At 40.4% G+C, this 27,601-nt stretch overlaps 3 protein-coding genes across 5 annotated transcripts; 1 reads left to right on the forward strand and 2 right to left on the reverse strand.

The window, feature by feature from the left end:
* Positions 1-2,292: 2,292 nt before the first annotated feature.
* fastkd1 (FAST kinase domains 1) lies at positions 2,293-11,556 on the forward strand. 2 transcript variants are annotated; one of them, XM_053627271.1, is made up of 15 exons: positions 2,293-2,587; positions 2,679-3,331; positions 3,956-4,024; positions 4,400-4,525; positions 4,675-5,073; positions 6,559-6,669; positions 6,853-6,984; positions 7,358-7,844; positions 8,394-8,508; positions 8,616-8,744; positions 9,615-9,746; positions 9,889-10,002; positions 10,078-10,219; positions 11,085-11,199; positions 11,287-11,556. In XM_053627271.1, the coding sequence occupies exons 2-15, from the start codon at positions 2,997-2,999 to the stop codon at positions 11,377-11,379; spliced, it is 2,499 nt and encodes an 832-aa protein (XP_053483246.1). In that variant the 5' UTR covers positions 2,293-2,587; positions 2,679-2,996; the 3' UTR covers positions 11,380-11,556. The 2 variants fall into 2 exon arrangements, with proteins under 2 accessions (XP_053483246.1, XP_053483247.1); XM_053627272.1 differs by having other exon boundaries at positions 2,293-3,331.
* Positions 11,557-11,596: 40 nt separating this feature from the next.
* Positions 11,597-16,266, reverse strand: klhl41a (kelch-like family member 41a). Its single transcript, XM_053627273.1, has 6 exons — positions 15,095-16,266; positions 14,282-14,439; positions 14,079-14,186; positions 13,792-13,977; positions 12,141-12,284; positions 11,597-12,015 (listed from the first exon to the last, which is right to left on the reverse strand). Exons 1-6 carry the CDS (start codon positions 16,181-16,183, stop codon positions 11,904-11,906), a joined length of 1,797 nt encoding a protein of 598 aa, XP_053483248.1. The 5' UTR covers positions 16,184-16,266; the 3' UTR covers positions 11,597-11,903.
* Positions 16,267-16,897: 631 nt separating this feature from the next.
* bbs5 (Bardet-Biedl syndrome 5) lies at positions 16,898-27,360 on the reverse strand. 2 transcript variants are annotated; one of them, XM_053627274.1, is made up of 12 exons: positions 27,149-27,358; positions 26,267-26,349; positions 20,836-20,901; positions 20,670-20,719; positions 20,440-20,567; positions 19,267-19,402; positions 19,022-19,117; positions 18,875-18,937; positions 18,656-18,790; positions 18,472-18,555; positions 17,559-17,582; positions 16,898-17,420 (listed from the first exon to the last, which is right to left on the reverse strand). In XM_053627274.1, exons 1-12 carry the CDS (start codon positions 27,208-27,210, stop codon positions 17,319-17,321), a joined length of 1,029 nt encoding a protein of 342 aa, XP_053483249.1. In that variant the 5' UTR covers positions 27,211-27,358; the 3' UTR covers positions 16,898-17,318. The 2 variants fall into 2 exon arrangements, with proteins under 2 accessions (XP_053483249.1, XP_053483250.1); XM_053627275.1 differs by lacking the exon at positions 20,836-20,901 and having other exon boundaries at positions 27,149-27,360.
* Between the last annotated feature and the right edge of the window lie 241 nt (positions 27,361-27,601).

A 27,601-nucleotide genomic window follows, 5' to 3' on the forward strand; every position in this document is an offset into this window, starting at 1 on the left:
CAAAATTGTTTTGCACACTCAAGTGATGTTTGTTGGTAAATGAGACCTTTTAGCTGTAAATTGCAAAATCCTGGAGGGACTGCTTAAATATAATATGTTTCTATATTTTTTGCCAATTTTGGTCTTGATTGTATCACGATGCTTGTGGTTTTTTTCCCTGTCTTGTTTCATCTATATAGAACAATATCAACGACTGTGTACAGAGATATAATATTTATACATATATACAGTGCTGTGAAAAGGTATTTGCTGATTGCTGATTTCTTCTGTTTTTGTGTATATCTCATACTAAATTGTTTCAGAAATTAAAACAAAATCTAAGACAAAACAAAGGCAACCTGAGTAAACACAAAATACAGTTTTTAAATGATAATGTTATTTATTGAAGCAAAAAAGTTATCCAATAACAACTGGGCCTGTGTGAAAATGTATTTGCCCCCGTAGTTACTAAATCCCCAAATCTATGAAACTGCATTGATAATGTGGTTCAGCTGGACTAGACGCAACCAGGCCTGATTATTGCAAACCCTGTTCAATCAAATCAACACTTAAATAGCACTTTTTCAACAGCATGAAGTTGTTTAAAAGGTCTTATCCAGTAACACACTGAAATTCCAGAAATGATGAGGAAGAAGGTGATTGAAATACATCAGTCAGAGCCATTATCTCCAAATTAAAAAACTCATTAGTGAACCTTCCCAGAAGTGGCAGACCTTCCGAAATTCCTCGAAGAGCACAGCAACGTCTCATCCAGCAAATCATAAAAGAGGCAAGGACAACATAAAAGCACCTACAGGCCTCTCTTGCATCAATAAAGGTCACTGTTCATGACTCCACTATCAGAAAGACATTGGGCAAAAATGGCATCCACGAAAGCGTGGTGAGGCGAAAACCACTGCTAACCCAGAAGAACATTAAGGCTAGTCTGAATTTTGCCAAAACACACCTTGATGATCCTCAGACCTTTTGGGAGAATGTTCTGTGTATTGATGAGTTGAAAGTGGAACTGTTTGGAACACAGCGGTCCCGTTACATCTGGCTTAAACCAAATGCCGAATTCCACAAAAACAACACCATACCTACGGTCAAGCATGGTGGTGGTAGTGTGATGGTGTGGGGATACTTTGCTGCTTCAGGGCCTGGGCAACTTGCAATAATTGAGGGAAACATGAATTCTGCTTTCTACCAGAAAATCCTAAAGGAGAATATCCGGTCTTCAGTCTGTAAGTTGAAACTTAAGTACATCTCAATTATGCAGCAAGACAACGATCCAAAGCATAGAAGTAAGTCCTAGTCCTAGAAGTAAGTGAAAGACGGATCTCCAGTTATCAGAAGCGTTTGGTTGCAGTTATTGCTGCTAAAGGTGGCACACCCAGATTTTACGTTTAAGGGGGCAATTAGTTTTTCACATGGGTAATAGGTGTTGGATAACTTTTTTTTTTTGCTTCAGTAAAAAAATATATATAAACTGTATTGCGTGTTTACTCAGGTTGCCTTTGTTTTATGTTGTGTTTTGTTTGAAGATCTAAAACGATTTAGTATGAGATATAAACAAAAACAAAAGAAATCAGAATGGAGCAAATACCTTTTCACAGCACTGTACATTTATACAAATATAAATATTAGTGAAAATGCAAAGCCATTAACAAAATCACAACCTTAATAAAGTAATACATTTGTTATAATTTTAATTATGTGTGGCATGGTGGTGCAGCTGGTAGTGCCGTCACCTCACGGCTCAAGGTTCGCTGTTCGATCCTGGGCTTGAGTTACTGTCTGTGTGGAGTTTCACATGTTCTCCCCATGTCTGTATGGGTTTCCTCTGGGTTTTCCACTTTCCTCCTACCTCCCCAAAACAGGATGGGCAGCTTGTTGACTCTAAATTGCACTTAGGTGTGAATGAGTGTGTGAATGTGTACACGGTGCTGCATGATTAATTGGCATAAGAGGGTGTATTACTACACTGCCTGTGTTTCCAGGATAGGCTCTGGATCCTCCGCGATCCTCCGCGACCAGGAAAAAAAGGTTACTGAAGATGATACTGAATGAATTAATGAATAAATTTATTAAAACCTTTGTCAAAACTTGACTGCCCCCGTCTAGTTAACAGACCCAAAAGTTGTTGATTTATTTATTTGCTTACCTTAATAATAATATATATAATTTTGGTATCATTCGACCTCTGAAGTCCAAATACAAAGTTGTTGCGAATAAAGGACCTTTATTTTGACGTCCTGGCTGTATATTCTCCTTAGGGTCTTCACACTGTGAATCCGGAAGTAGTTGTTTAAAGTGAACATGCCGAACTAGCCACTTACCAAAAAATGGCAACTCAGATAGTTTATTTCGAGACATTTAAAGACAGTTTTATTCTTAAAAAAGCCTGGCTTTATCCTTCTGACACTGTAGTTAGTGTAAAATAAATTCATGCCATAAATTTATTATATTTACACACTGAGCTTAGGAGCTAGCTAGCTTTAAAAAAAAAAAAGTCCCCACGTGAGTAGCCAGCTCTCGGGCCCAGGACAGGGCAAACATGCCTGGTAACACTATGAAGCCATATCATGTCCTTGTGAACACAATTTGAGTGAGTTTCAGTTCTTTTTATTGTGACATATTTACAAAACATCTAAATATATTTCATACTTAATAATTACTCCCTGTTTGTGATGTGACAGGTTAGAGTAAAGGCTTTCTTGTTACCTTGACGACCCTTGCTACATCTCCAACTTCCGGTGTAGTACACTCATCCATATATTATGGTATATATTCTGTTTGTGTTCATGCCAGCGTGAATAGGAAGCCTTCTAGTAGTAATTCTTCTCCTTAAAGCCATGACGCACAAAATCAGCAAAACCAGAGTCCAGACCCTATGAACTCCTTCTGCACCGTTTCTCATCTCATCTCCTTGCCTGAGCTCTAGAAGACCCAGTTCTGAACTATGAGTATACTATGAAGAGCAGGCTGTTTTCCTGACCTGCCCCTGGTCTACGGTCATGCTCAGGCTCCGCTCTGTGCGCTGTGACTTTCAGAGACTGTTTCATCATGGCACTGTGTGTCAAGACCATGTCCTGGGGCAGCTCCGGGCCTGCACAGCTGAGGACCAGCTCTTTGATGTGGTGAGCAAGAACAAGGCGAAGCTCACTGTCAGTCATGTAGGCTTTGCCGTGGGTCTGCTGTGGCAGTTTCAGAGGGAGAGACCGGAAATGCTGCGGACGGTCGAACTGATCCGGGCTCATCCACAGTTCCTCACACTTCGAGTTCTGGCTGAGAACAAGATCAGCCTGATGGATGATGCGACGGTGGTGGACATACTTTATGGTGGCCTCAGGTATATATATATATAATATCACTTATAACACAGAATTGGCTCTTGGCTCACACACACACACACACACACACACACACATGTGCACACAGAGCCGAGTGGATTCCTGTAAAACAAAATAATATATAGATATAGATGTTTTTTCATTATGACAAGTAACAAAAATAGTGCTTTGGCTATGTTAAGATATTAATAATGAAATCAATCAAACCAATATTGGTTAAAGTTTTTTCTTTTGAATGTGATGCAAAATGTAAATGTTCTCTATAAACTTTTATCTCCAACGTTTTTGTATGTTATGAGCTTTTCTGCTGTGCCAAAATATAAACAATCACAGACACATCGACGTCCCTCAAACCCCACTTTTGAAACTTCAGAAGCTTTGCTGCAGAGTTTACCTTCTTCTTTTCTGTATCGTACTTGTGGTACTCCGGGATAGATCTAGTGTTTTCATGTGACATGTTTTGTTAGTAAATTGCAAAATGCATAATCCTTTCCCCCTTTTTCTTTTTCCCATTCACAATCCATGGGCAGTGCATCAGTTGCATATGCAGCTGTATAATGATGGAAAACCACTGATGTTATTGATCCATCTATTCATCCATTCCTGTGTTTCTCTTTTTAAAGACTTCAGATCGAACCACATGACTCTCTCATCCAGCAGCTGGTGACTGAAGCCTGGAACAGATTAGAAAGGTAGGGGTGACTCTAAGAGACTGGGAAATATATCATGACACTAAAAAAGGTTTGCGATACACAGTATGCACAATGCAGCATGGGAATTTTGAGATATATGATTCCTTATTATATTTGGTGCCAGCAAAACAGTAGTGCCACAGAACAGTGTGCGTTATCAGTAATCATTTATCACCCACAAAAGTAAATTAGAAAAATGAAATAATTGGTATAAAATACATCATTTACTGCTCACTCAGCTATATAAAAATTAGTGTTATAGATATACTGATTGTAATTTATTACAGTATCAATATTTTATTGCTGTATTTTCCAGCTCTATGTGACTTATGTTTAAGTTTTTATGCCTAAACCCAAGCATTTTCTATTTTACAGATTCCCCATGACGACTCTGTCAAAGTTATCTATTTGTTTGAATGACCTGGGACTGCACCACAGTCCATTGATGGGTCACATTACTGAGATTGTGAATCAGAGACTGGATTCGATAGAAGATGCCAGGTATTGATTCTCTTTCTCTCTCTCTCTCTCTCTCTCTCTCTCTCTCTCTCTCTCTCTCTCTCTCTCTCTCTCACTCTCTCTCTCTTTCAAAATGTCACAAAGTCCTTTATACAGATGGACATCAAATAATATTTATTTATCTTTCTCAGAGTGTTGACCACGCTCATGATCAGTATTTCTTCACTGATATCTGCCCACTTACGTGACGCGCTGATTGATAAAGCTGCAGTTTTATTAGACAGCATGGACACGTTCCATTACAACAATCCCAGGAGGGTAGTACAATTCCTCCGACATACCAAGTGCATCCATCGGCCCTTATTGGAAAAGTGCAGCTGCATTCTCCGTAAAAATGTCCCTAATTTGGATGTGGAGAACCTTAGTATTATAGTAACACTGTATCAGTCACTGCCGTTCAGCACCTGGGACTTCAGACAGGCTGCCATGCTGAGGCTGGTGGAACTGATGGACTCGTGCACTGACCCGGAATCTTTCACAAAGCTCTTTATTGCTTTGGGACCCCTGGCAGGACCAGCGACCAGAGAGAGGTAAAAGCAGGAAAATCAGTCCAGGACCTGTTTCAGTCCTTTCAGCATATCTCTTTATGATATGCTAGTCATAAAATAAAATAAATTCTTTTTAACCTGTTGTATCAAAAACATAATAATAAATTAGCACCACTCAGTAATTGTGCAGTGTAACAAAGTCATTATTTAGTGTGTGCATGGTGTCTCAGGGCCCATTTTCCCAAAAGCATTATAAAGTTAAGGTCATCTTAACTGGTAGAGAAGGTGTTCAATGTCACTCTACCATTTTAACAATAATATTTGTGCTGTAATGCTTTTGAGAATCTCAGCCATGATAAATAATTGTTTACTTATGTAGGATGTTTCATTTTGAGTCAGAGTAATCTTTGTTAATTCTTTGTTTATACCTCAGGGGGGCTGAATGCTCGAATCTGATTGGTCAGAATTATTTTTGTGTAACAGCGTGGCTCAGAAAGTATTCGAACAGGCCCATTATTAATAACCTGTCCTTCATGTTACAGCCGGAACTACGTTATTAATTCTGTAGTAACAGCTCATACACAGGGTATATGGTGGACACTTCACATAATCTAAGACCAATAATAAACAGATTTTTTTTCCAAGAGGTTGTTTTTTAATTAAGTAAAATGTATAATTGTTGTTGTGGTGACTTTTTTTTTTAAGGAGATGCTTATTTAACATTTATTGTTTTAAACATGTTGTAAGAGTGAAAAGGTTCCAGTTTAGAAAAGTCTTCAGGGCAGAGGAGTTTACCTTTTTTGGTTTCTGAGAAAGTAAAATGACAGGTTGTGTTTATAGAAAGAGGGAGAGAGGCTCATGAAAGAATGACTGCTTATCGCAGCTATAACACAGGTGAGGACAGGAAAAAAACATATCTTTCTGACGTGCCACAACATTAAGTTTAACTATAAACCATTAAAATGTGCAATGTGTTGTTTGCTTTTAATGTAAACATTGTAATTGTTGGCAAAGTGCTGTGGTAAAGGGCATGTGGTGGTGGGGATTGTGGATATTTCCATACCATATAACGGCATGGTCTGTCATGGGTTATTCCTTACTTAATACATTTATCCATCTTCAGTAACCACTCAGTCAGAGTTGCGGTCGATCCAGAGTCTGTCTCAGGAATACTGTCCATGAGGCGCGAATACAGCCTGGATGGGTTGCCAGTCCATCATAGAGTACCATTCACATACTCGTTAAGATGTAATAGCATGTTTTTGGGAGCTAGGTAGAAACTGGAAAACCCAGAGAAAACCCACACTGACTCAGGGAGAGTACCCTGAGCTCAGGACGGAACCGGGGACCCTGGAGCTGTGATGCAGCAAGTCTACATACTGCAAAAACAAACACCTAGACTTGAAAAATGCTGCCAGATTTAAGACATGTTGTATTCTCAAATTATAGATGCATTGCAGGTTGGAACCATTCAAATGCGAGTGCTTTTGATATCCAACTTCTAGAGCTGGTGAATTTGTGTCACAGGTTGGAAAGTACAGCGCTGCAGTTGGCTGATCAGCTGAACTCTCACCAAGCTCTCGTGATAGCGGAAACATTGGAGGAGAGACAGAGCCGGAACTTTCAACTTATTAATAAGTAAGACATTCATCCTCGCTTTTTCTGTCTTTATGGAAAGAAGTGATTAGTGACCTCTGTGATATAATGATATATCAGTGAGGTCAAGGCCACTTCATTATATTGAGACATGGCTGGTTAGGCCATAGATTATCTATCCTATATACTATAGATGAGTGTTGATTGATTGTGATCATTTTGCAGGATTGCATCTGTACTGCACAGGAACCTGGAGGTCTATAGGCCAGTGGAGATTGCAAAGATCATCCAGGCGCTGATTCTGCTGCACTGTCAGAGTCCTGAGCTCTTCTCCAGACTGAGGAGCATAGTGCTCCAGTGAGTCTCATCCAATGCTTAATAACATTTGTTATTCACATCTTTTGACTGATTAACTTGTACAAGCTGATTCATATTCTGTGTCTCAGTTCGCCTACTTTCGCTGTTAACACTGCAATTTATCTACTGATGCATTTTGTTTCATACTCCTTTGAGTTTGCTGTTAAATTAGGAGTGTTTATTGACCAAAGCATGCGTCAGTATATTGGTGAAAGCCAGAGATAAGTGCCTGAGAAGTAGAGAAAGGTGCCTGTCTTTTAAGGTCAACTTGTTTTAAAGTAGCCGCAGTATTTGCATTAAATGTTTGAGCTCTTATTTGTTATTTAATTATAGACATTTTGTGTTTGAATCCCATCACGCGTGTCTTTATTAGTTATTTGCAGACCTGTGTGCACATATACGAGGTGATCATGCTGACCCGTGTGCTCGCCATGCTGCCCTCTGCACGTATCGAGGAGTCAGTCTTCTCTCGCATTGATGCCATGTTGCCTCAGTGCAGCCTGGTAGGACTAAGTTCAGTCACAACGGCCGTTGCCAAATGGATGCGAAATGACCCCTCCTACAGACAGAGCACTCACAGCAAGTACGTGCGTCTGCTGCAGAACCTAAACCGCTGTGCACATGAGCGAGTCCACGCGGCCAACAGACTGGACGTGCTCATGGAGGAGCTTAAATTCATGTCAGGGGAATGGTTTGAGGAGATGCTGCTTGAGGAGACAATTGTGGTACTTCAGAGATTGGCAGGTCAGCTCACCTGGATCAACATGCTAGACCTGGTCCTCTTTTTGACCAGAACCACCTACCGCTCCACTCCATTACTGGACCGAATCGCCGACGTAGCCTTAGAGAACACAAATAAGGTAGGCTGATTTTCAGTGATTTTATTTAATATCTGGGTTGTCAATCTATTTCCTTATTCCATGAATGGCGTTTCAGAGTGGTTATAGTTATTATATAATAATTACAGGTGTAAGCTTTATCAATTGGTCACTTGTTTAAGCTGACAGGAAGGCTACAGTAACTCAAATAGCCAATCTTTACAACCATAGTGAGCAAAAAAGCATCCAAAACCTTGAGGTGAATGGGCTACAACAGCAGAAGACCACATTGTTTTCTACTCTGGTCAGCCAAGAACAGAAATCTGAGGCTACATTGGGCAAGGGTTCACCCAAACTAGACATTTAAGGATTGGAAAAAGACCAGGCACTGTGTTTCTCATGTTCTGTGTAAACTCTAGATGTTGTTGTGTAAAATGCTGTTAGGTTAAGTGGTGTTGTGTTAGGTTGCAAATAGTTTAAGATCTTTTTCGATCTTTTGATAATCAGTAAATCTGACTATGATTTAGTGTTATAGTGGATGCATTTTTCTGCATTTATATACATACTTAATATTTTTAAAATCCCTTTTAGATTCATTACTCTGCAGTTTATCTCACTTTGCTCCCATTTGGTGTGCTTAACTACGACTCTCCGAAGGTGGACGAGTTATTTGATGCTTACATTCAACATTTCACACCAAAAATTAGTGAGTTCTTCTTTTCTTTTTTTTTTTTTTTGAAAACTGGAAGCATTTTGATTACAGAAAAATTTAACTAGAATTAGACTCAAACGCTCTGTCCTGTATATTCCCAGGTTCGTTTGACCCTCATATGTTGGTTCTGTTGGCTTATGTCTTGGCTCTGACTAACCGTTTCCCAGAGCCACTGATCAGAGAAATATTCAGAGTGGATTTCCTGGCCAAGCTGGACGCACAACTCGAGAGTACGTGCAGTTACTTAATGCTTGTCTTCCTTCTAGCAGTCAGAAAATTCATAGCGGTGTAAATTGGTGTAATTCTGACAAATCACAAATTAGCATATTAAATCTAATATTATATCTTTATGCATATATGTATACATGTGTACGTTTAGACACAGTCATTCTTTATTATTTTTTCCCAACATTTTAGAATAATAATAAAGTCATCAAAACTCTTATGTTGGGAAAAAAAATCCAAGTCAAAATAATTTAATATTTTAGCATCTTCAAAGTAGACACCCTTTTTGTCTAGAATTACCAGAAATGTATTCTTGCCATTTTCTCAACCGATTTCTTGAGGAATCACCCTGAGATGCTTTTTAAACAGTATTAAAGGACTTCCCACCTATGCTGGACACTTATTGGCTGCTTTTCAGGAATATTTCACTCCAAATCATCCATTTAAAAAAATTGTATTTTGTTAGTTTTCTAATGAAAGAAATGAATATGTTGGCACAATTATATTTTTGTCTACAGCACCGATTTCAAACATTTACATCATGTACATTCAGATCAAAAGATTTTTAAGATCATGAGAAACATTTCAGTCAAGTGTCTCCAAACTTTTGACCGGTAGTGTGTGTGTGTATATATATATGTGTGTGTGTGTGTGTGTGTGTGTGTGTGTGTGTAAAATATATATATATATATATATATATATATATATATATATAAATATCTTTTTTGTAATCTCTATGTTGTAGAGATACTTGATACTCGAAGAGATGCTTGATACTTGATCATTGAAATGACCAGTTGTAGACAGGGTACTTATTAATACATGATGTACAACACTAAGTGATGCTCAATTTCCTGTATACTTCCCATTAACAGCACTCTCCAGTGCTCAGAACCTGCGAGTGCGTTCGCGCCTGATGCAGCTGAACCGTGCCGTGTGTCTCGAGTGCCCGGAATTCCAGGTGCCCTGGTTCCACGAGCGCTACTGCATGCAGCTTCATAGGAGAGGTGAGTGAGGATACATATCTGCTATTGTAGTGCAGCTTTTGCTATTGTAGTGTTGTTTTTAAAGCACCACAAGTGAAACAAAAGGTATGTCCAAGTTATCATGATGGCTAATAAATGGAATTTCTTTTTCTGAAACACACAGACCACAGGTCGGTACATCTAGCCCAGCAGGAGATCCACAGGATGCTGGGAGAAGTGCTTGGAGGCATTAACTGTGTCAAACTCGCAGTGTTGACTCCGTACTTCTACACCGTTGGTGAGTTTAACCTTCGACCACACCTTTCCCAGAGAGTAGTTGGAATAGTTTTACACTTTTGAATCAATTTTGCAGACTACGAGTGCGTCCTGGATCGCAATCAGCAGGCGGTGCCTTACAGTAAACTGAGCGAATTGCAGATCAATGAAGAAGGCAAGGTGCACTGGGACTCGGGGTCAGAGAATGAGAGGACAGAGCTACCTCCAGGTGCTAAGCGGTACGTACACATTGGAATTTGCACACTCGGTTGTGGAATGCATAAACAAATGTGAACACGTTTCCTTTATGCAAAGGAATAAAATATGACTGGGCATGCTGTTATAGGAAAATAATTAATGACCTGGGTTGTGTGATGCCACTACCTTGCTAATGATTACAAATTATTATTTATTAATAAACAACATGACATTATTTTGATTATAGTGGGGCAGTGGTGGTTTGACGGTTAAGGCTCTGAGTTGCTGATCGGAAGGTCGTGGGTTCAAGCCCCAGCGCTGCCACTGTTGGGCCCTTGAGCAAGGCCCTTAACCCTCTCTCTGCTCTGTATCATGGCTGACTCTGCGCTCTGACCCCAACTTCCTAACATGCTGGGATATGCAAAGAAAAAATAATTGCACTGTGCTGTATTGTATATGTGATCAATAAAGACTCTATCATTTTTATTATAGTTACATTTAAATGTTATAAATTCCTGTTATCACTTGCATTACAGCAGCTGTAAACATTCAGTCCTTATCCAGCTTCTCTTTTTTCCCCCCTCTCTCTCTTGAAGTTAATAAGACAAAAATACAGCTTGTCATGCTACAGAGAATGTGCGTCCTATGTCCTGAAGACTCTCCCATGGCATACAACTTGCTATTACTAAGAGCTGGAGACTCCTTCCATTCATAAACCTCTCCTTAGTGAAAGCTTCACCATATCAATTATATATCGTTATATAATTACTGTTGATTAGTAGTCTTAGACCTGTGATTTGAATTAAAGCCAGCACTACTGTCAGAGCTGCTTGATAACCAATCAGATTTGAGAATTCAACAGCACTGATTTATAGAATTGAATTCTTCTGAAACCTGTTTCCTTAGCATTGCTCTAGACTTCCTGAATTCCAAGTCCTTCTGCAAAAACTCCCAGCACATTAAAGGAGACGTCCAGATGAGAAAGAGACATCTGGAGATTTTAGGATATCACGTTCTGCAGGTGAGTAAAGAAAGAATGGTACCTTTTACTACTACCGAGTTACAAAAGAAGAAGATTTATAGACTCATAAACTGCTGTCCAACACAGATTCCTCACTTTGAATGGAATTCTATGGAGCTCTCAACACCTGATGCCTGGAAGGAATATTTGAGAAAGAAGTTATTCACAGAAGTGACCTGAGTCACTGAAACTATCTGAACGTTTTATGATGATACCAAAAATGCACTATTCTCTGGATATACCATGCTGGTATGTTTATCTGGGAGAGTGTGGCTATTGATGGGCTGCATACAATGTGCAAACGATGAATTCTTCTCCTTATATAAACTATAAGAATAAAGAGAAATACCACACTGCCAGTAACGCCTCTTGTGATTTTTTTTTTATTTTTATATCTGTATATTTTGCAATATAAATATTATTGCTGTAATAAATAACCTAATATCAAATTTAATTTTGCAATCTGAATGAATATCTTAAACGAATAAAAGTTTGAGATAAAAGTTTTTAATTTTTTTTGAAAAAAGTTAGTGTACATGAATATATTTAGCATCCTTGTGAAATCATCCAAAACTCTAAAAGTGGTGTCTGTTTCATGCTCATGCACTACTAAATTATATCTTCATGTAACTGGAGTTATCAAGTTAGGCTAAAAACAAATTGTCCCTTGACAGAGACTTGTTTTTTGTTGTTGTTGTTGTTTTTTATAGTTTGGGCATTTTTACAGCATTTAGTCGCATGGAAACGCAGGAAGCACCAGCTGCATAACGCATCTCTCTTAAAATTCCAGCCCACTGCTTCTTGTCCTCTTCATACCTATCGTAAAAATAGTATTCTAAAGGTTAGACATCTTTCTGCAGGAAAGCTACAGTTAGTCTATAATAACATTACATAATCTTTGCTGTAATGCTTATAACAAGATTCTGGTAGTGATTACTTACTGCCAGATGTCTGTGATCTCTGATGGAACACACTCTTTATCTTGCCCTACCATGGTAAATCCCCCGATTGCATAAAGCTCTCCATCAACACTGACGACATTTACTGAGCTCCTCTCCTGTGCAAACTCAGGGAAGGATTCCCACCTACAGGGCAAAAATGATTATAAAGCATAATTACAAATATAGAAAAATATATCTGGTGTATTATGTTATTCAAGTAAAATTTGTAACAGTCCAGTTACATAAAGCTTACAAAGGCCTGGATAAGTAAGTAATATGACTGAATGGCATCAGTGGTTACCTTTTAATGCTTGACTAATTGGAAGTGGATATGTTTTGTTTTGTTTTGTAATGGCACTTTTTTTTAACCACTTTTAACTAGTGCTACAGATTCTGAACAGACGAGAGCTATTTTGAAGTTGACACAGGGGTTGGGGGGCTGACATACTGCTCTGTTCATTACTTCTCTGTTTTCGTTTCGTAGGGGGTCGATAACAATCTATTAAAGTCTGTGAAAACTATTCCTTTTCTGGGATAATAAAATATATGGCGAAAGCTATGTGGACACATCACACCTATGTGATTGTGGAACATCCAATTCCAAGGAATTATCTATCCATCCATCCATTTTCTGTAACATTTATCCTACGCAGGGTCGTGGGGAGCCGGGAGTCTATCCCAGGGAGCTCTGGGCACAAGGCGTAGGCCACCCTGGACAGGGCACAATCGCTGGCATGCGTGCACACACACACTCTCACACTCGCATACAACAGACAATTTAGAGATGCCAATCAGCTTACAACACGTTTGGGCTGGAGGAGGAAAGCAGAGTACCTTGAGGAAACCCCTGAGGAACGGGGAGAACATGCAAACTCTACGCATACACAGGGCAGAGGCAGGAATCAAACCCAGGAGGTGCGAGGCAAACGTGCTAACCACTAAGACACCATGCCCCCCTCCACGGCATTCATATGGAGTTATTTACACTATTGCTACTACAATAGCCTACACTCTTCTCGGAAGGCTTCCCACTAGATTTATGAATGTGGCTGTGGGGATCTGAGTCAGCCACAAGAGCATTAGTGAGGTTGGGCACTGATGTAGGGCGATAAGGCCTAGTAGACATGTGGCATTCCAATTCACCCCAAAGGTGTTCAGTGGGTTTGAGGTCAGGGCTCTGTGCAAGCCATGAGTATTTTCGCACCAACCTTATCAAGCTGTGTGTTTGTGGATTGTCATGCTGGCATATCAGGCAAATTTTGATATAACATACGGGTTTGGAATAGAAACTTGGTTCCAGTGAAGGCAATTCTTAATGCTACAACATACAAATAAATTCTAGACAGTTGTGTATTTCCAACATTGGGGAACTTCTACATACGTGTATAATGGACAGGTATCTATATACTTTTGGACTGTATAGCCATGTAGATGGTTGCTGATCCAGTGCCTACATCTGTATGCATGTGAGCATCTGCTACAGGAGGCTTGGTGTTTAATATTTACAAAACCAGAGGGATGAGTTCAATCTGCTGAAATACATGGTTGGGTCCACATCTGTCCACATGGTCTGCCAGTTGATGACCACTGGTCTAGAGTACTGTATCAGTAAAAGCAGTTATGTAATATAATGTTACATAATGGCACTTACTTGTTGGTTCCAAAATCATAGGACTCACACGATGCTAAGAGACTGTCCTCATTGACTCCTCCAACCACAATGATCTTTCCTTTATGGACAGCTGCCCCAAACATAGATCGTGGTGTTTTCATTGCAGCTAGCTCTTTCCATTCAGACTTCTTGTGGTCATATGCAAACATCTTGTTGATGGTTTTCCTATTTTGTCATACAGAAAAAAACACACACTATGAAACAAACTATGAGATTATACAGGATCTAGATTGGTATTGTTAGCATTGCTTTAACACCGTTCCTACTTGTCGTCTGTCTTTCCTCCTATACAGTAAACCAGACCGTTTTGTGAGATCACACTGTGCCCATGTAGGCTCAGGGGAAGCTTTTTCGTCTCGGTCCATTTCATCTTGCTGTGAAACAAAAAACAGGAGTCATAGGGCTTTTTAAAAAAAAAATTGCCAGGCTCATATAAAGTGGAAAACGAGGTAATGGATGCTACACTTACTTAGTGTCATAACACATTACTGAGTCAAGAGACTCATTGGTCTGTAAATCTTTGCCAGCAACAGCAAATATGATGTTCTCAAATTCTCCCAGACCAAACAGACATCTGGGAGAAGGCATTGGAGGCATAGCAATCCAATCTGCACTAATAGGATCCAGCTGTAATAGACATAAGTGTTATATTGCCATCTTGATTGTTAAGAATATTAACCTTCCAATAAAAATGATGTATATACATTTAAACCACAGCACTGTTTAATTGAATTGAATTGAGCTGGGTGAAATTCAAATCACAGGTTTATATCTATGCACTAGTACTAGTAATAATGTGTTATTGTTTCTATAGTAACAGCAAATTCACAGGGACTTGTATGGCAAATCTAATAAGCTAGGCCTAATTAAAAAAAAATCAAATAACCAGATAAATAAAACGTTATTTAATCTTTGAAGCTTTCTGTAAGGAGTCTTGTGTTTTCCACCACTGGAAAGTCTTCAAGAGTTTGCACTTTCTGGTTCTCATTAACATGGCCAGCTACTTTTTTTTTGTCTGATTAACTTCAAGAGAGACCAGTGAGGGAACAGTTGCTGTAATGTGTTTCTTAAGCAGAAACTAACTTGTTTCAGATGTTCCATGACATTGAATGTAACTATAAACAGATAAAAGTATGTAGTTCGCTAATAAATAAAGACTAATCATTTTCAAAGGGCTGTGGTATAAGGGGAATAAAACCCTTTGCTTAATGTCAGACAGCATCACACCATGTAGTCATTGATTATCTTTATATACATATAGTTTGTGATCTTGATCATTTACCTGAAAACAGTAGCACTGCAATGGTGAGTCTTTATTTTCCTCATCCACAAACAGTCCACCTACAACATAAAGTTGATTCCTCTTGGTAATGATGCTGACATGGTTTCTAGGTATCTGCTCGGATATTGCTGCCAGTGAGCATTCATTCTCAACAGGGTCATAAGCTACAGCTGCCGTGTCGCTAATCATCATGATAAGATCCTTGCCATACATGCCAAGCCTTTTGGTGTCATTCAGATATCCAGGCATTGCGCTCCCTTCATTCTCTTTCCCTTTCCCTCCTACCTTTCCTGGAAGTTTTCCAGCAAAGGCATCTTTTATGATCTTAAGTTTCTTCACAAGCTCAGGATCAGCTTTGATAATCTCATCCTTTTCCACCTTTTCCTTGAAATACTTTTCCGGGAGCAGTCGGAAACGAATGTGCTCAAAGGCATCGCCTAACTGCTTCACACGGTTCTCTTTATCCTTCCTGATCCACTTCATTAGCAACTCAAAAACCAGTTCCTCTTTCTCCACGATGAGAGCATCACTTCCTATGATGGCGAATAGTTCAGGAGGGTTTAACTCGAGAAAATCTTGCTCCTTGTATAGAATCTCAAATCTTTCCAGGATGTAGTCTCTTGCTGCCATTGCCAGCCTTGGACAATTCATCAGAAGCCCAAGTTGGAAGATTGCCAGACAGTTTCCTAGAGAGAGATTCTTCTGCAGGTAGTTCACACACACCGTGAACACAGACGGTATCTGTAAATGGTTCGCTACTGCGAGAACATCCTGCACGTTGTCATCTGTAATATCTATTTCTGCGGAATAGAGATAATTCACAATCATGTCCATAATGGCTGGATCTACATTTTGCAGCACCACCTCCTTGTCTGGGCTGCTCTTCTCTGTGCCGTCTTCAGAGAAGTAAATCTCTCTAAAATAAGGGCTACATGCTGCCATGATGAGTTTGTGACATGGCAGACTTCTGTCCCCTACTTTCAGGACGCAGTCAATAAACTTGTTCTCCTTCAGGAGGTCCTTCAGGCCATCTTGAAGCAGTGTGCTCTGATAGAGCTTCAGGTCATCTTTTATGCTCTCTGGTTCCATCTCGCTCTGTGTGTGTGTATGTGTAGATCAGGGAGGATGTTTGGATTGCAATGCTTCCACTTCGCTCGCTATCTTAGTAGCAATAGGTCGAGTTGACGTGGAGCAATGATAAAAGCTGGTGCAGTTTAACCCTGCCTCTCTATATATAGCCCCCCATCACAGACAAAGAATTCAGGTTGGCCAGATTAGAAAACGGTCACATTAGGCAGCTGTCAAAGACGGAAAGAAACAACTGCGATCTGTGAGCAGGGTAATTATGTCTGGGCTACTCACATTCTCAGGTGAGGAAGTTTACACAGGTCAACTTTTTATCTATTGGTCACTTAAAATTGTATACACTGTGTTAAGTGAATCATGAACCCAGTTTTGTGCAACCATAATTATGTCATGATCTCAAAACAGGCAAAGTCCCTCACTCAACTTGTCCAGGTGCTGACTCATTCAGACTTCTCTTCTGTGTCCAGGTTTATATTTACATGGTGACTGCTTTTCCTATGAGCTGACCTTCCCTAGCTTACAGGTCAGCCCAGAGCAGCTGTTGGAACTGTTAATCTGTGCTACTGAGCTGTTTGTTAAAATCCTTAGCTACACCGACACACTTTAAAATATTCATGATGACTATTGTTTAAAATGGCAGGCCACATAATACTCTTCAACAAAGTATTCTGGCTTACATGCATTAACTATTCTTAAAAATACACTCAATTCAAGGTGCTGTTTTGGTAGATTTATTACGCTCTAGTAGAAATTTTTTTTTTTTTTTGACAAAGTACACCTAGAAAGTTGATAGCATACAAATCTTTCATCCATTTATTTCTGCCTTAAACTGACATGATTCAATCATAAGAATATTAATAACTATACACTGATATTGTTAGTAATTCATCATACTATATATAGTAATATTTTTCATAGTAGTAATTTAATAGTATTAATTTTCATTCTATATACACACAATATATAAATTAAGTCTGGAAATAAATAAATACAACTAGATATTAAATACAAACTTCTGTAAACATTAAAACAACAATAATACAAAACAACTTTTTTCCATTTAGCCTTTAAATACTCTCATGATTAACACGTTATACTGATCATCACCTAACATCACTTTTTCTGTCCACAAAATTTTTCAACCCATGACCTCCCAAAGTCCTTGTAGCGTGAAGCCATCTTTTAACTTCTCCACTGCTAAACCCAGCTCTTCAGAGAACACTGGCTCCCGATCTTGTTGCTTTAAAAGAAAACGAAATGTTCATGGAGAACTAAAACAGATTTTTTAAAAAAGACATTTTACAGATAAAGATGAATTAAAGAATGATTTAGGAAGTCATGACATTTAGGCAAGAAGGTAGGAAGGTAGTCAGCGTACCTTGTTCCCATCAGCAAAGTACGCCTGTAACAAGGAAAAAAAAAATGCAATGAAATGTTCTGTTATACAATTGAAAAATGCACTTCAGTGTAAACATGTTTGAAACCAGGCAACAACAGTCAGTGCTGATGCATCGTTGTGATACCTGGCTTAAGCATGGTGTTATTTTCAGAGAGTGTGAGAGAGAAAGCTCTCTGCTGATTATCAGAGGTGGTAAACGGGCAGCTACTCGTTTAGATAAATACTCTAGTAAAAGACATGTATGTGTATATATATATATATATATATATATATATATATATATACACACACACACACACACACACATATATATATATATATATATATATATATATATATATACACACACACATTATATTATATATATATATATATATATATATATATATATATATATATATATATATATATATACACACACACACACACACACACACACACACATTTTATATATATGTATTACATTATATATAGCTAAGGCTAACTAATAACAGCTTTATATCACTAATCTCTCAAATTTGAGCTAGTATGGTAATAATTCTGACCATGCAAACTAGATGACTGCTAATAGCTAGATGTCACAATACAAACTCCCATGATAAATATAAAGTGTACGTAGTAAGAGATAGATTACAGTAGTGGTATTAAGTCTGTTTAGACTTGTTAGGAATTTACATCAACTCCTTGAAGTTGACAGTTGTTAAAAATCCATTAATGACTTTAGTGATGTAGTGGTTGAAGATGTAGTGAATAGAAAATAGAGATTCAAACGTATTAGGTGAAAGGAATACCTGCATACTCTGGAACATAAAAAGTAAGTACACTGTCTGAGTCATATACATCTCTGCTGACTATATGTGTTAGCGAGTTAGTATTAGTGTAAAATACTCACTGTAAAAGCATCAGTCTGTTCATCTGGCTCGATCTCTATATCATCAGGAGGCTGCTCCACTGTTAGCTCTTCCAACGGCTGTGGCTATGTTCACATCAGACATGTAGACAAATTAGCTACAGACACAATTTCGTTTTTTAAGAACCTAATATCACTTTTTCTGTCCACAAATCTTTTCATTTACCTTTTCCTCCATCTCGTATTCCACACCAAAGATAGGGTTTGCAGAATAGACTTTGTGAAGAGAGTTTATTTCTTTCACGGCATCCTGTAACTTGTCCAGTGGATCGATCTTAAAACCCAGTACATATCCACCTGTCTGAAAGAGCAATCTGTTTTTAGAAAGAAAAAAAATTCAACCATTTTTATACATCTGAATTGCTGAGTTTATAGTCAGACCCACCTGTTGAGAGCTCTCGATCACAAGCGCAAGTCCAAACTTGGAGTCTCTAATCCTTATAGAGCGCTTCGCAAAAGAACGACAATCAGATCTTTTCTAATGAATGCATTTTAACAACAATGAATAAGAATTACTAGATTAAATACTTACTATTTGCAAGTAGGGAATGCTGACGTTGAAGCTTTCGTTCATGTTGGCGTGCCACACTATCCTCACATTAGTAATGAAAAACGTGCCCAGGTTACCCTGCAAAAACACAAATCCGAAATTATCAAATTATTACACAAATTATTACACAATTATTACACAAATTATCAAATCCGACTTTATGGAAACGAAACAAAATTGTAAAGCATTTATCCGATCCCATTTCCCAATACTAATGGCAATTGTACCTGATCACTGGATAAATTCCAAACTCCATTGATTTTATCATACACTTGTTCGCGTGGCAGTAATCTCAGCTGCTTATTCTGAATCAAAGCTGCTCTTAATTTGAGATCCCGGTACATTTTAGACGTCTCATAAGCTCTGAAAATAAAAATAAAAAATCAGTTTAGATCTTCACTTAAAAACCATTATAATGTATCGCTGTTGATTTTTCAAATCTGATAGGTCAGAAGATGTTGATTAATTTTCCATAACATTAGCTCTCACAGTTGTTCTGGCTGCAATACCTTATCACTTCTACAATAACATTTACACAGGGACACTTCACGTAAACTGAATTTTTTTTTTTTTAAATGTGTAATTGTTGATATGGTGAAGTTTTCTGTGAGGAGTCATTTATTTAGCATTTTTGGAAGGAGAGCCCAGTGTCCAGTTTTTTGGTCTTATTAATTTTAAGAGAGAGAAAAAAGAGAAGCTGGTGAGGGAACATATGAACTAACTATAACTATAGTTATACTAAATATAAATGTATAAAAAAAGATGATGATCTATCATGCTTTAATAAATTAAAAAAAAAAATTATTAGCTTTGGTAAAATGCTGTGGTATAAGAGGAACAAAACACTTCAGGGCATGCTGTTATTGGAAAATAATCTATAAAATAAAACTGCGGAGTAGTACTGAGGTAGCATCACAACAACACATTGTTGATAATTTTCCTATAACAGCACACACTGTTGTGTTTTATTCATAGATAATCAGTTCAAATACAGTGGGGGAAATAAGTATTGAACGAGTCAACATTTTTTTTCAGTAAGTAAGTAAGTAAATAAATAAATAAATAAATACACACAAACGAGGCTATTCAGATGAAATTTTCACCTACATCCAGAAATATAAAGAATTCACAACATTAAAGTCCATAAATAAAGTTATGTGTAATAAAAGCAAGGAACCAGCTGAAATCCGTAAGCAAATATACCCCCTATCTGTGCAAATTAATATCAGCTGGGTTTGTAAATTGATGGCCTATAAAAAGGCTTGTCGTTACCATATGTCCATTACTTATATCCCCCACTGTATCTGCAGTCTTGTTTATATGGGTGACATGATTAAATGAGTCAGAGCTGATTAACCCAGGGTGTGAAGTTCACGATGTAAATAGGTGTGACTCCATACCTGTGTACAGCAATGACAGAAGTGAAGAGTCTTGGACTTCCAGGAATGACGTTGGTGAAAATAAACTCGAATCTTGTGTTATTTGATTTAGTCAGGATGTAGAGAGCTTCAGTCTGTCCCCGCAATTTCTGCAACAGTTACAAACCTCATGTCATACACAACACATTAATTCTAAAGTCTAAACCCAAGGTGACTGATCGATGATGAAAACACGAAGGAAGTGTTCTTACTGAATTTGCTGTTCTTGTTGTGATGTTTATGACGGAATTGTATCCCACAGCTGTAGATTAGTTTAAAAAAAAAAAGTGTCATGGGGTGCAGGCTATACAGTTAGCAATTCTTATGGACACTGATAGGCTATGTTTATATTTCACATTTGTAATAGATAACACCTACATAAGTTAACCCTTGGCAAGGCGACAGAATGCCAGATGATTCTTAAATTGGTCACCAGGAGTCTTCCTTTAACAAGAAATGGAATAAAAAGAGTCAGTATCTCCTCATACAAACTTATGAATCACTTTTATTTTATTTTGCTTACTAGATCATACAATGTGTTAGTGGATGATAAAATATTTAATAAATGTCATGATTTCCCCTTGAAGCAGCGTGCTCTAAGCGCGAATGCGCGAGCACCTGCTTTTCCATTGTTGACAGTAGTGACATCTGGACACGTGTGTTTTGTTTATGTTTCTGTCATGTCTCCTCCCTGTTCTGTCATTGGCTGGGATTTCACGTGTGTCTATATTGCCCTCAGCTGCTAGCAGTTTAGACGCTGATCATGTCCACGTATATACCGCGCGCCTCCCAGCACACAACGCGGAAGATTATCGTAGAGTTAGATTAGTTCATATAGTAGTCATAGTCACATTCCATGTTTAGAGTTAGTTCACGCTGGGTTATCCGCTCCCAGTCCCTCGTCATAGTTCACGTTTCTCGTTTTGTTTATCGACCCTGTTTTCCGTGACCACGACCTTGATTCATGTTTAACCCTGTGTATGCCTGTTTGCCGATCACCTGACCTTCGCCTGTTTTGGATTACATTTATGGATCACGTTTTGGATTTGTCTGCCTGTCTCTCTTTTAAAATAAACAACTGTTCATACTGCACTTGCATCCATCCTATCTCCGCTCCGTCACGATACGTGACAGAATCTTCCGCCTCAACATGGATGCAGCACGAGGACGAGAGAGAAGTCACGCTACAGAAACCAGGGAAGTAGTAGGACAATACCTCATCGGGGAACGCTCGGATTACTGGCCGCATTTTTCGTCCGTGCAATTTCCCCAAAGGTACGACGTCGAACCTCCATCAGAGACAGCGCGATTGGGGAGCTACCCGCTGGAGTTTCTGTTTAGCTGCCAGGTGTATTTTTGCAGCCTGGCATATCCCAAGCCTTCTAAGAGACAGTGGATCGGGTTCCTGGTGTTCAGGTTTTGCGGTCCGGCCCGTGACTGGGCGGAGCAGCTGGTGAGTGCTGGGTCGCCAGCCCTCCATGATGTCACTCAGTTTGCGGAACTTTTTATGGAGGAGTTCACGCAGCCCAGACAACTTCATGGTTTGGATTTACTGGGGTGGAGAGTCAATGGACAGCCCCAGGCTGACCTGCCATTCAACCTCTATTATGAGGGAATTGACAGGGCAGTCACCAGTGATCCACTTCATGTTCTGGCCAACGCGGGGAAGAATTCTCCGCGATGTATGACTGAGGGCTGCGGGAGAGGGACTCGGCTTCAGTGTCCCACCTGCAAGAAGCTGGGCCTCCAAGAAGCATTTTTCTGCTCCAAAGAATGCTTCAAGAGCAGCTGGCGTCAGCACAAACGTCTACACCGAAAAGCCCCTATAACACTACAGCCAGAAGTCAACGTAGCGACCTCAGAATCAGAGTTCGAACCTGAGACCCACGAGGTGGGCTCACCTGCCGAGCTCCAGCTAGAGGTCAACAGGGAGGCTCCAGCACCAGAGCTCAACCCTGAGGTCCAAGTCAAGTCTCAAGTCTCTGAAGTCCAAGTCATTTTCATGTCCCTGAGGTCCAAGTCCAAGTCAAGTCTCCAGTCTCTGAAGTCCAAGTCAAGTCTCAAGTCTCTGAAATCCAAGTCAAGTCTCAAGTCCATGAGGTCCAAGTCCAAGTCAAGTCTCCAGTCACTGAAGTCCAAGTCAAGTCTCAAGTCTCTGAAATCCAAGTCAAGTCTCAAGTCCCTGAGGTCCAAGTCCAAGTCCAATCTCAAGTCAAGTCTCCAGTCTCTGAAGTCCAAGTCAAGTCTCAAGTTCTTGATGTCATGTCCAAGCCTGCTGATCCAGTTGACCAAGCTCCGCTAATATCTAAGCCTAACAACCAAGTTCTGCTCACGCTCAAGTCTAACGACCCGGTCGCCCAAGTTCAGCCCATGCCCAAGTCTACCGACCCGGTCACCCAAGTTCAGCCGACGCCCAAGTCTACCGACCCGGTCGCCCAAGTTCAGCCCACGCCCAAGTCTACCGACCCGGTCGCCCAAGTTTAGTCCACGCCCAAGTCTACCGACCCGGTCGCCCAGGTTCAGCCCACGCCCAAGACTACCGACACGACCACCCAAGTTCTGCCAAAGCCTGAGTCTGCTGACACGCACAGCCAAGTTCTGCTCATGCCCGAGTCTGCTGACACGCACAGCCAAATTCTGCTCACGCCCGAGTCTGCTGACACGGACAACCAAGCTCTGCTCACATCCCAGTCTGCTGACATGACCAGCCAAGTTCAGCTTGCAGGCTCCGCCGAGGACGTCGCTCTGCTTCCCTGCTCCGCCGAGGACGTCGCTCTGCTTCCCTGTTCAGCCGAGGACGTCGCTCTGCTTTCCTGCTCCGCCGAGGACGTCGCTCTGCCTTTATGCTCCGCCGAGGACTTTGCTCAGTCTGTCTGCCCGACTGTGGTCGTCGCTCTGCCTACCTGTTCAGCCGAGGACGTCGCTCTGCTTTCCTGCTCCGCCGAGGACGTCGCTTTGCCTTCATGCTCCGCCGAGGACTTCGCTCAGCCTGTCTGCCTGGCTGTGGTCGTCGCTCAGGCTCCCTGTTCAGCTGAGGTCGTCGCTCAGCCTCCCTGTTCAGCTGAGGTCGTCGCTCAGCCTCCCTGTTCAGCTGAGGTCGTCGCTCAGCCTCCCTGTTCAGCTGAGGTCGTCGCTCAGTCTCCCTGTTCAGCTGTGGACGTCGCTCAGCCTTCCTGTTCAGCTGTGGACGTCGCTCAGCCTCCCTGCTCAGCTGTGGACGTCGCTCAGGCTCCCTGTTCAGCTGAGGTCATCGCTCAGCCTCCCTGCTCAGCTGTGGACGTCGCTCAGGCTCCCCGTTCAGCTGAGGTCGTCGCTCAGCCTTCCTGTTCCATGGCGAACATCGTTCCCCCCTCCTGCTTCGAGGAGAGCTACGCTCCTCTCCCTGGCCTCATGGAGACCCACGCCCCTCTCCCTGGCCTTACAGGGGTCTTCGCTTTGCTTTCCTGCACTCCTGAGTACTGCGCTCTGTTTCCCTGTTCAGCTGGGTACATCGCTCCGCTTTCATGCTCCGACGAGGACGTCGCCCTGCTTCCCTGCCCTGCCGAGGACGTCGCTCCACTTTCATGCTCCGCTGAGGACTTCGCTCAGCCTTCCTGCCCGGCTGTGGTCGTCGCTCCGCTTTCATGCTCCACCGAGGACTTCGCTCAGCCTGTCTGCCCAGCTGTGGTCGTTACTCTGCCTCCCTGTTCAGTCAGGGACGTCGCTCCGCTTCCCTGCGCTGCCAAGAACACCGTGCGGTTTCCTGGCTCTGCTTGGGACCTTCAGCCCAGGGGGCCGGGGCCGCCAATGAAATGGGATGACTCATGGCACTCCGGGAGGAGTGCCTTTGGGGGGGGGGGTTCTGTCATGATTTCCCCTTGAAGCAGCGTGCTCTAAGTGCAAATGCGCGAGCACCTGCTTTTCCATTGTTGACAGTAGTGACATCTGGACACGTGTGTTTTGTTTATGTTTCTGTCATGTCTCCTCCCTGTTCTGTCATTGGCTGGGATTTCACGTGTGTCTGTATTGCCCTCAGCTGCTAGCAGTTTAGACGCTGATCATGTCCACATATATACCGCGCACCTCCCAGCACACAACGCGGAAGATTATCGTAGAGTTAGATTAGTTCATATAGTAGTCATAGTCACGTTCCATGTTTAGAGTTAGTTCACGCTGGGTTATCTGCTCCCAGTTCCTCGTCATAGTTCATGTTTCTCGTTTTGTTTATCGACCCTGTTTTCCGTGACCACGACCTTGATTCATGTTTAACCCTGTGTATGCCTGTTTGCCGATCGCCTGACCTTCGCCAGTTTTGGATTACGTTTATGGATCACGTTTTGGATTTGTCTGCCTCTCTCTCTTTTAAAATAAACAACTGGTCATACTGCACTTGCATCCGTCCTATCTCCGCTCCGTCACGATACGTGACAATAAACTATTGGCTAGTTCAGTAGGTAAGCCTACATTGTATGTACACTCGTTGGCCATTTTATCAGATGGCCGCAACACATCTATAAAAATTTTTAAAAAGTAGGGACGGGGGCAACAAAAGGCTGGAAGAGTAAGTGTTACTAAAAAGAAACCGCTGGAGGTTAATTGGCAACAGGTCAGAAACATGATTGGGTATAAAAAAAGAGTATCTTAGAGAGGCAGAGTCTTTCAGAAGTAAAGATGGGTAGAAGTTCACCAATCTGCGAAAAACTGCATCTACAATTTGTGGAACAATTTTAGAATAAAGTTCCTCAACACAAAATTGCGAAGACTATGAATATCTCATCATCTACAGTACATAATATCATCAAAAGATTCAGAGAATCTGGAGAAATCTCTGTGTGCAAGGGACAAGGGTGAAAATCAATATTGCATGCCCGTGATCTTCGGGCCCTCAGGTGGCACTGCATTAAAAACAGGCATGATTCTGTAATGGAAATCACTGCATGGGCTCAGAAACACCTCCAGAACTCATTGTCTGTGAACACAGTTCACCGTGCCATCCACAAATACTGCTTAAAACTCTATCATGCAAAGAAGAAGCCATATGTGAACATGATCCAGAAACGCCGCCGTCTTCTCTGGGCCAAAGCTCATTTAAGATGGACTGAGGCAAAGTGGAAAACTGTTCTTTGGTCGAATTTTGAAATTATTTTTGTAAACCATGAACCTCTAAACTAAAGAGGACTAAAGAGGAGAGGGACCATCAGGATTTTTATCAGCACTCAGTTCACAAGCCTGCATCTCTGATGGTATGGGGGCACATTAGTGCCTATGGAATGGGCAGCATGCACATCTGTAAAGGCACCATCAATGCTGAAAGGATTATACAGGTTTTAGAGCAACATATGCTTCCATACAAATTCCATCCCATCGTTACTTCTGAGAGACTCTGCCTCTCTAAGATACACTTTTTATACCCAATCATGTTACTGACCTGTTGCCAAGTAACCTAATTAGTTACAAAATGTTCCTCCAGCGGTTTCTTCTTAGTAACACTTACTTTTCCAGCCTTTTGTTGCCCCGTCCTAACTTTTTTGAGACATGTTGCAGCCATCAAATTCAAAATTTAATTTTTTTCTTAAAATGGTACATTTACTCAGTTTAAACACTTGATATGTTTTCTATGTTCTATTGTGAATAACATATGGTTTATGAGATGTGCAAATCACTGCATTCTGTTTTTATTTACATTTTACACAGTGTCCCAACTTTTTTGGAATTGGGATTGTGTGTGTGTGTATATATACATATACACACACATACATACATACATTATTTATATATATATATATATATATATATATATATATATATAAAATCTGAATGAGATAAGCACCTCTATCGCCATTATTTCCTTTAGTGTCTTCAATTGAATCCAGACAGTCGATGAGTACCTCACCCGGCCTGGTTTTCATCTGTCTGAAATCAAGTAAAAAATAAAAATTAAAAAAAGAAGAAGAAGAACTAACAAAATGTACAAATGGCATTGTTTTTTTGTTTTTGTTTTTTAACCACCAAGTGGAGCCCCAGGGGTCTGTGATTTAAAAAAGAAATAAATTTAGTACAGTGGTAGAAATTACAACCCACCATTATCTAAGCAGTTATATTTATGACTGGAGTTATTATCCTGTTTGACTGGTCACTTGAACTGAAAGGATTTAATCCAAACCTCAATAATAAAAATGACTCGGAGTACAAAATAATGTCTTAATGGACTTAATATGTGCTGTCAGTGAAAAGTCCAGGAATAAAAAGCTCTTTGGCTCTAATAAATATTCATAATATTGTTGAACATATTTAGATAATTGTTATGATGATGATGATGATGATAACAACAACAACAACAATAATAATAATATAATATGATATGATGATAATAATAAACAATAATACTAGGATTATGTTCATAAAATAAATCTGTATTGAGGGTGTGTAGTATTTATGTTATAATTAAAGAGGTATGATGTAACCAGTTTGAGAAGCCCTGGACTAGACCACTTAAAACCCAGCACTGGGCTAACATAGCTAGTGTGTTAAAGACTGAGCTCCACATATCAGTCTATAACAAAGACCACTATGTTCAGTAATATGTATAACACACTGTAATGATATAGCTGGCTTTAATTTAATTTATCTTCAGTGTAGCTAGCTTTCTATACAATTAACGCTAGCGCTGTTAGTGGGCTAACGCTAGCTTTCCTTCTGCCCGTTAGCTTACTGTGGTGTGATGTCGAAGCGAACATCTCTGTCCTCCCAAAGCGCGTCTAACACTCCCGCCATGATCAGCCGTCAAACACACCGTAAACTAAACAAACGACTTCAGGTCTGAAACCGAGATTTCCCCTCGATGACACTCGCTAGCTGGCGGATAAAAGGATTTGAAGACCAGCGTCTCTGCGTCACCGTGGTAACAGCGGACACCGCGTCCTACGGCAAGCGCGGCGGGTCAATCCGTCGTTTGGATTCTCAAGACACTACAAGCGAAAAGGGTTATATTTAAAAACAGTAGATATCACAATCCGTCCTTGGCAGCTGATGGCTGATATAAGTATTTTTGGTATTGGAACCGTTCCCAAAAAGTTATAATTATTTATACAAATGATGCTTTGTGTAATTGTCGATTCCTGCCATGGCCCTGTATGTGCGCGGAGAGCATGTTCTCCCTGTGCTG

This window comes from Ictalurus furcatus, chromosome 6, assembly GCF_023375685.1.
Source record: "Ictalurus furcatus strain D&B chromosome 6, Billie_1.0, whole genome shotgun sequence".
Lineage (NCBI taxonomy): Eukaryota > Metazoa > Chordata > Actinopteri > Siluriformes > Ictaluridae > Ictalurus > Ictalurus furcatus.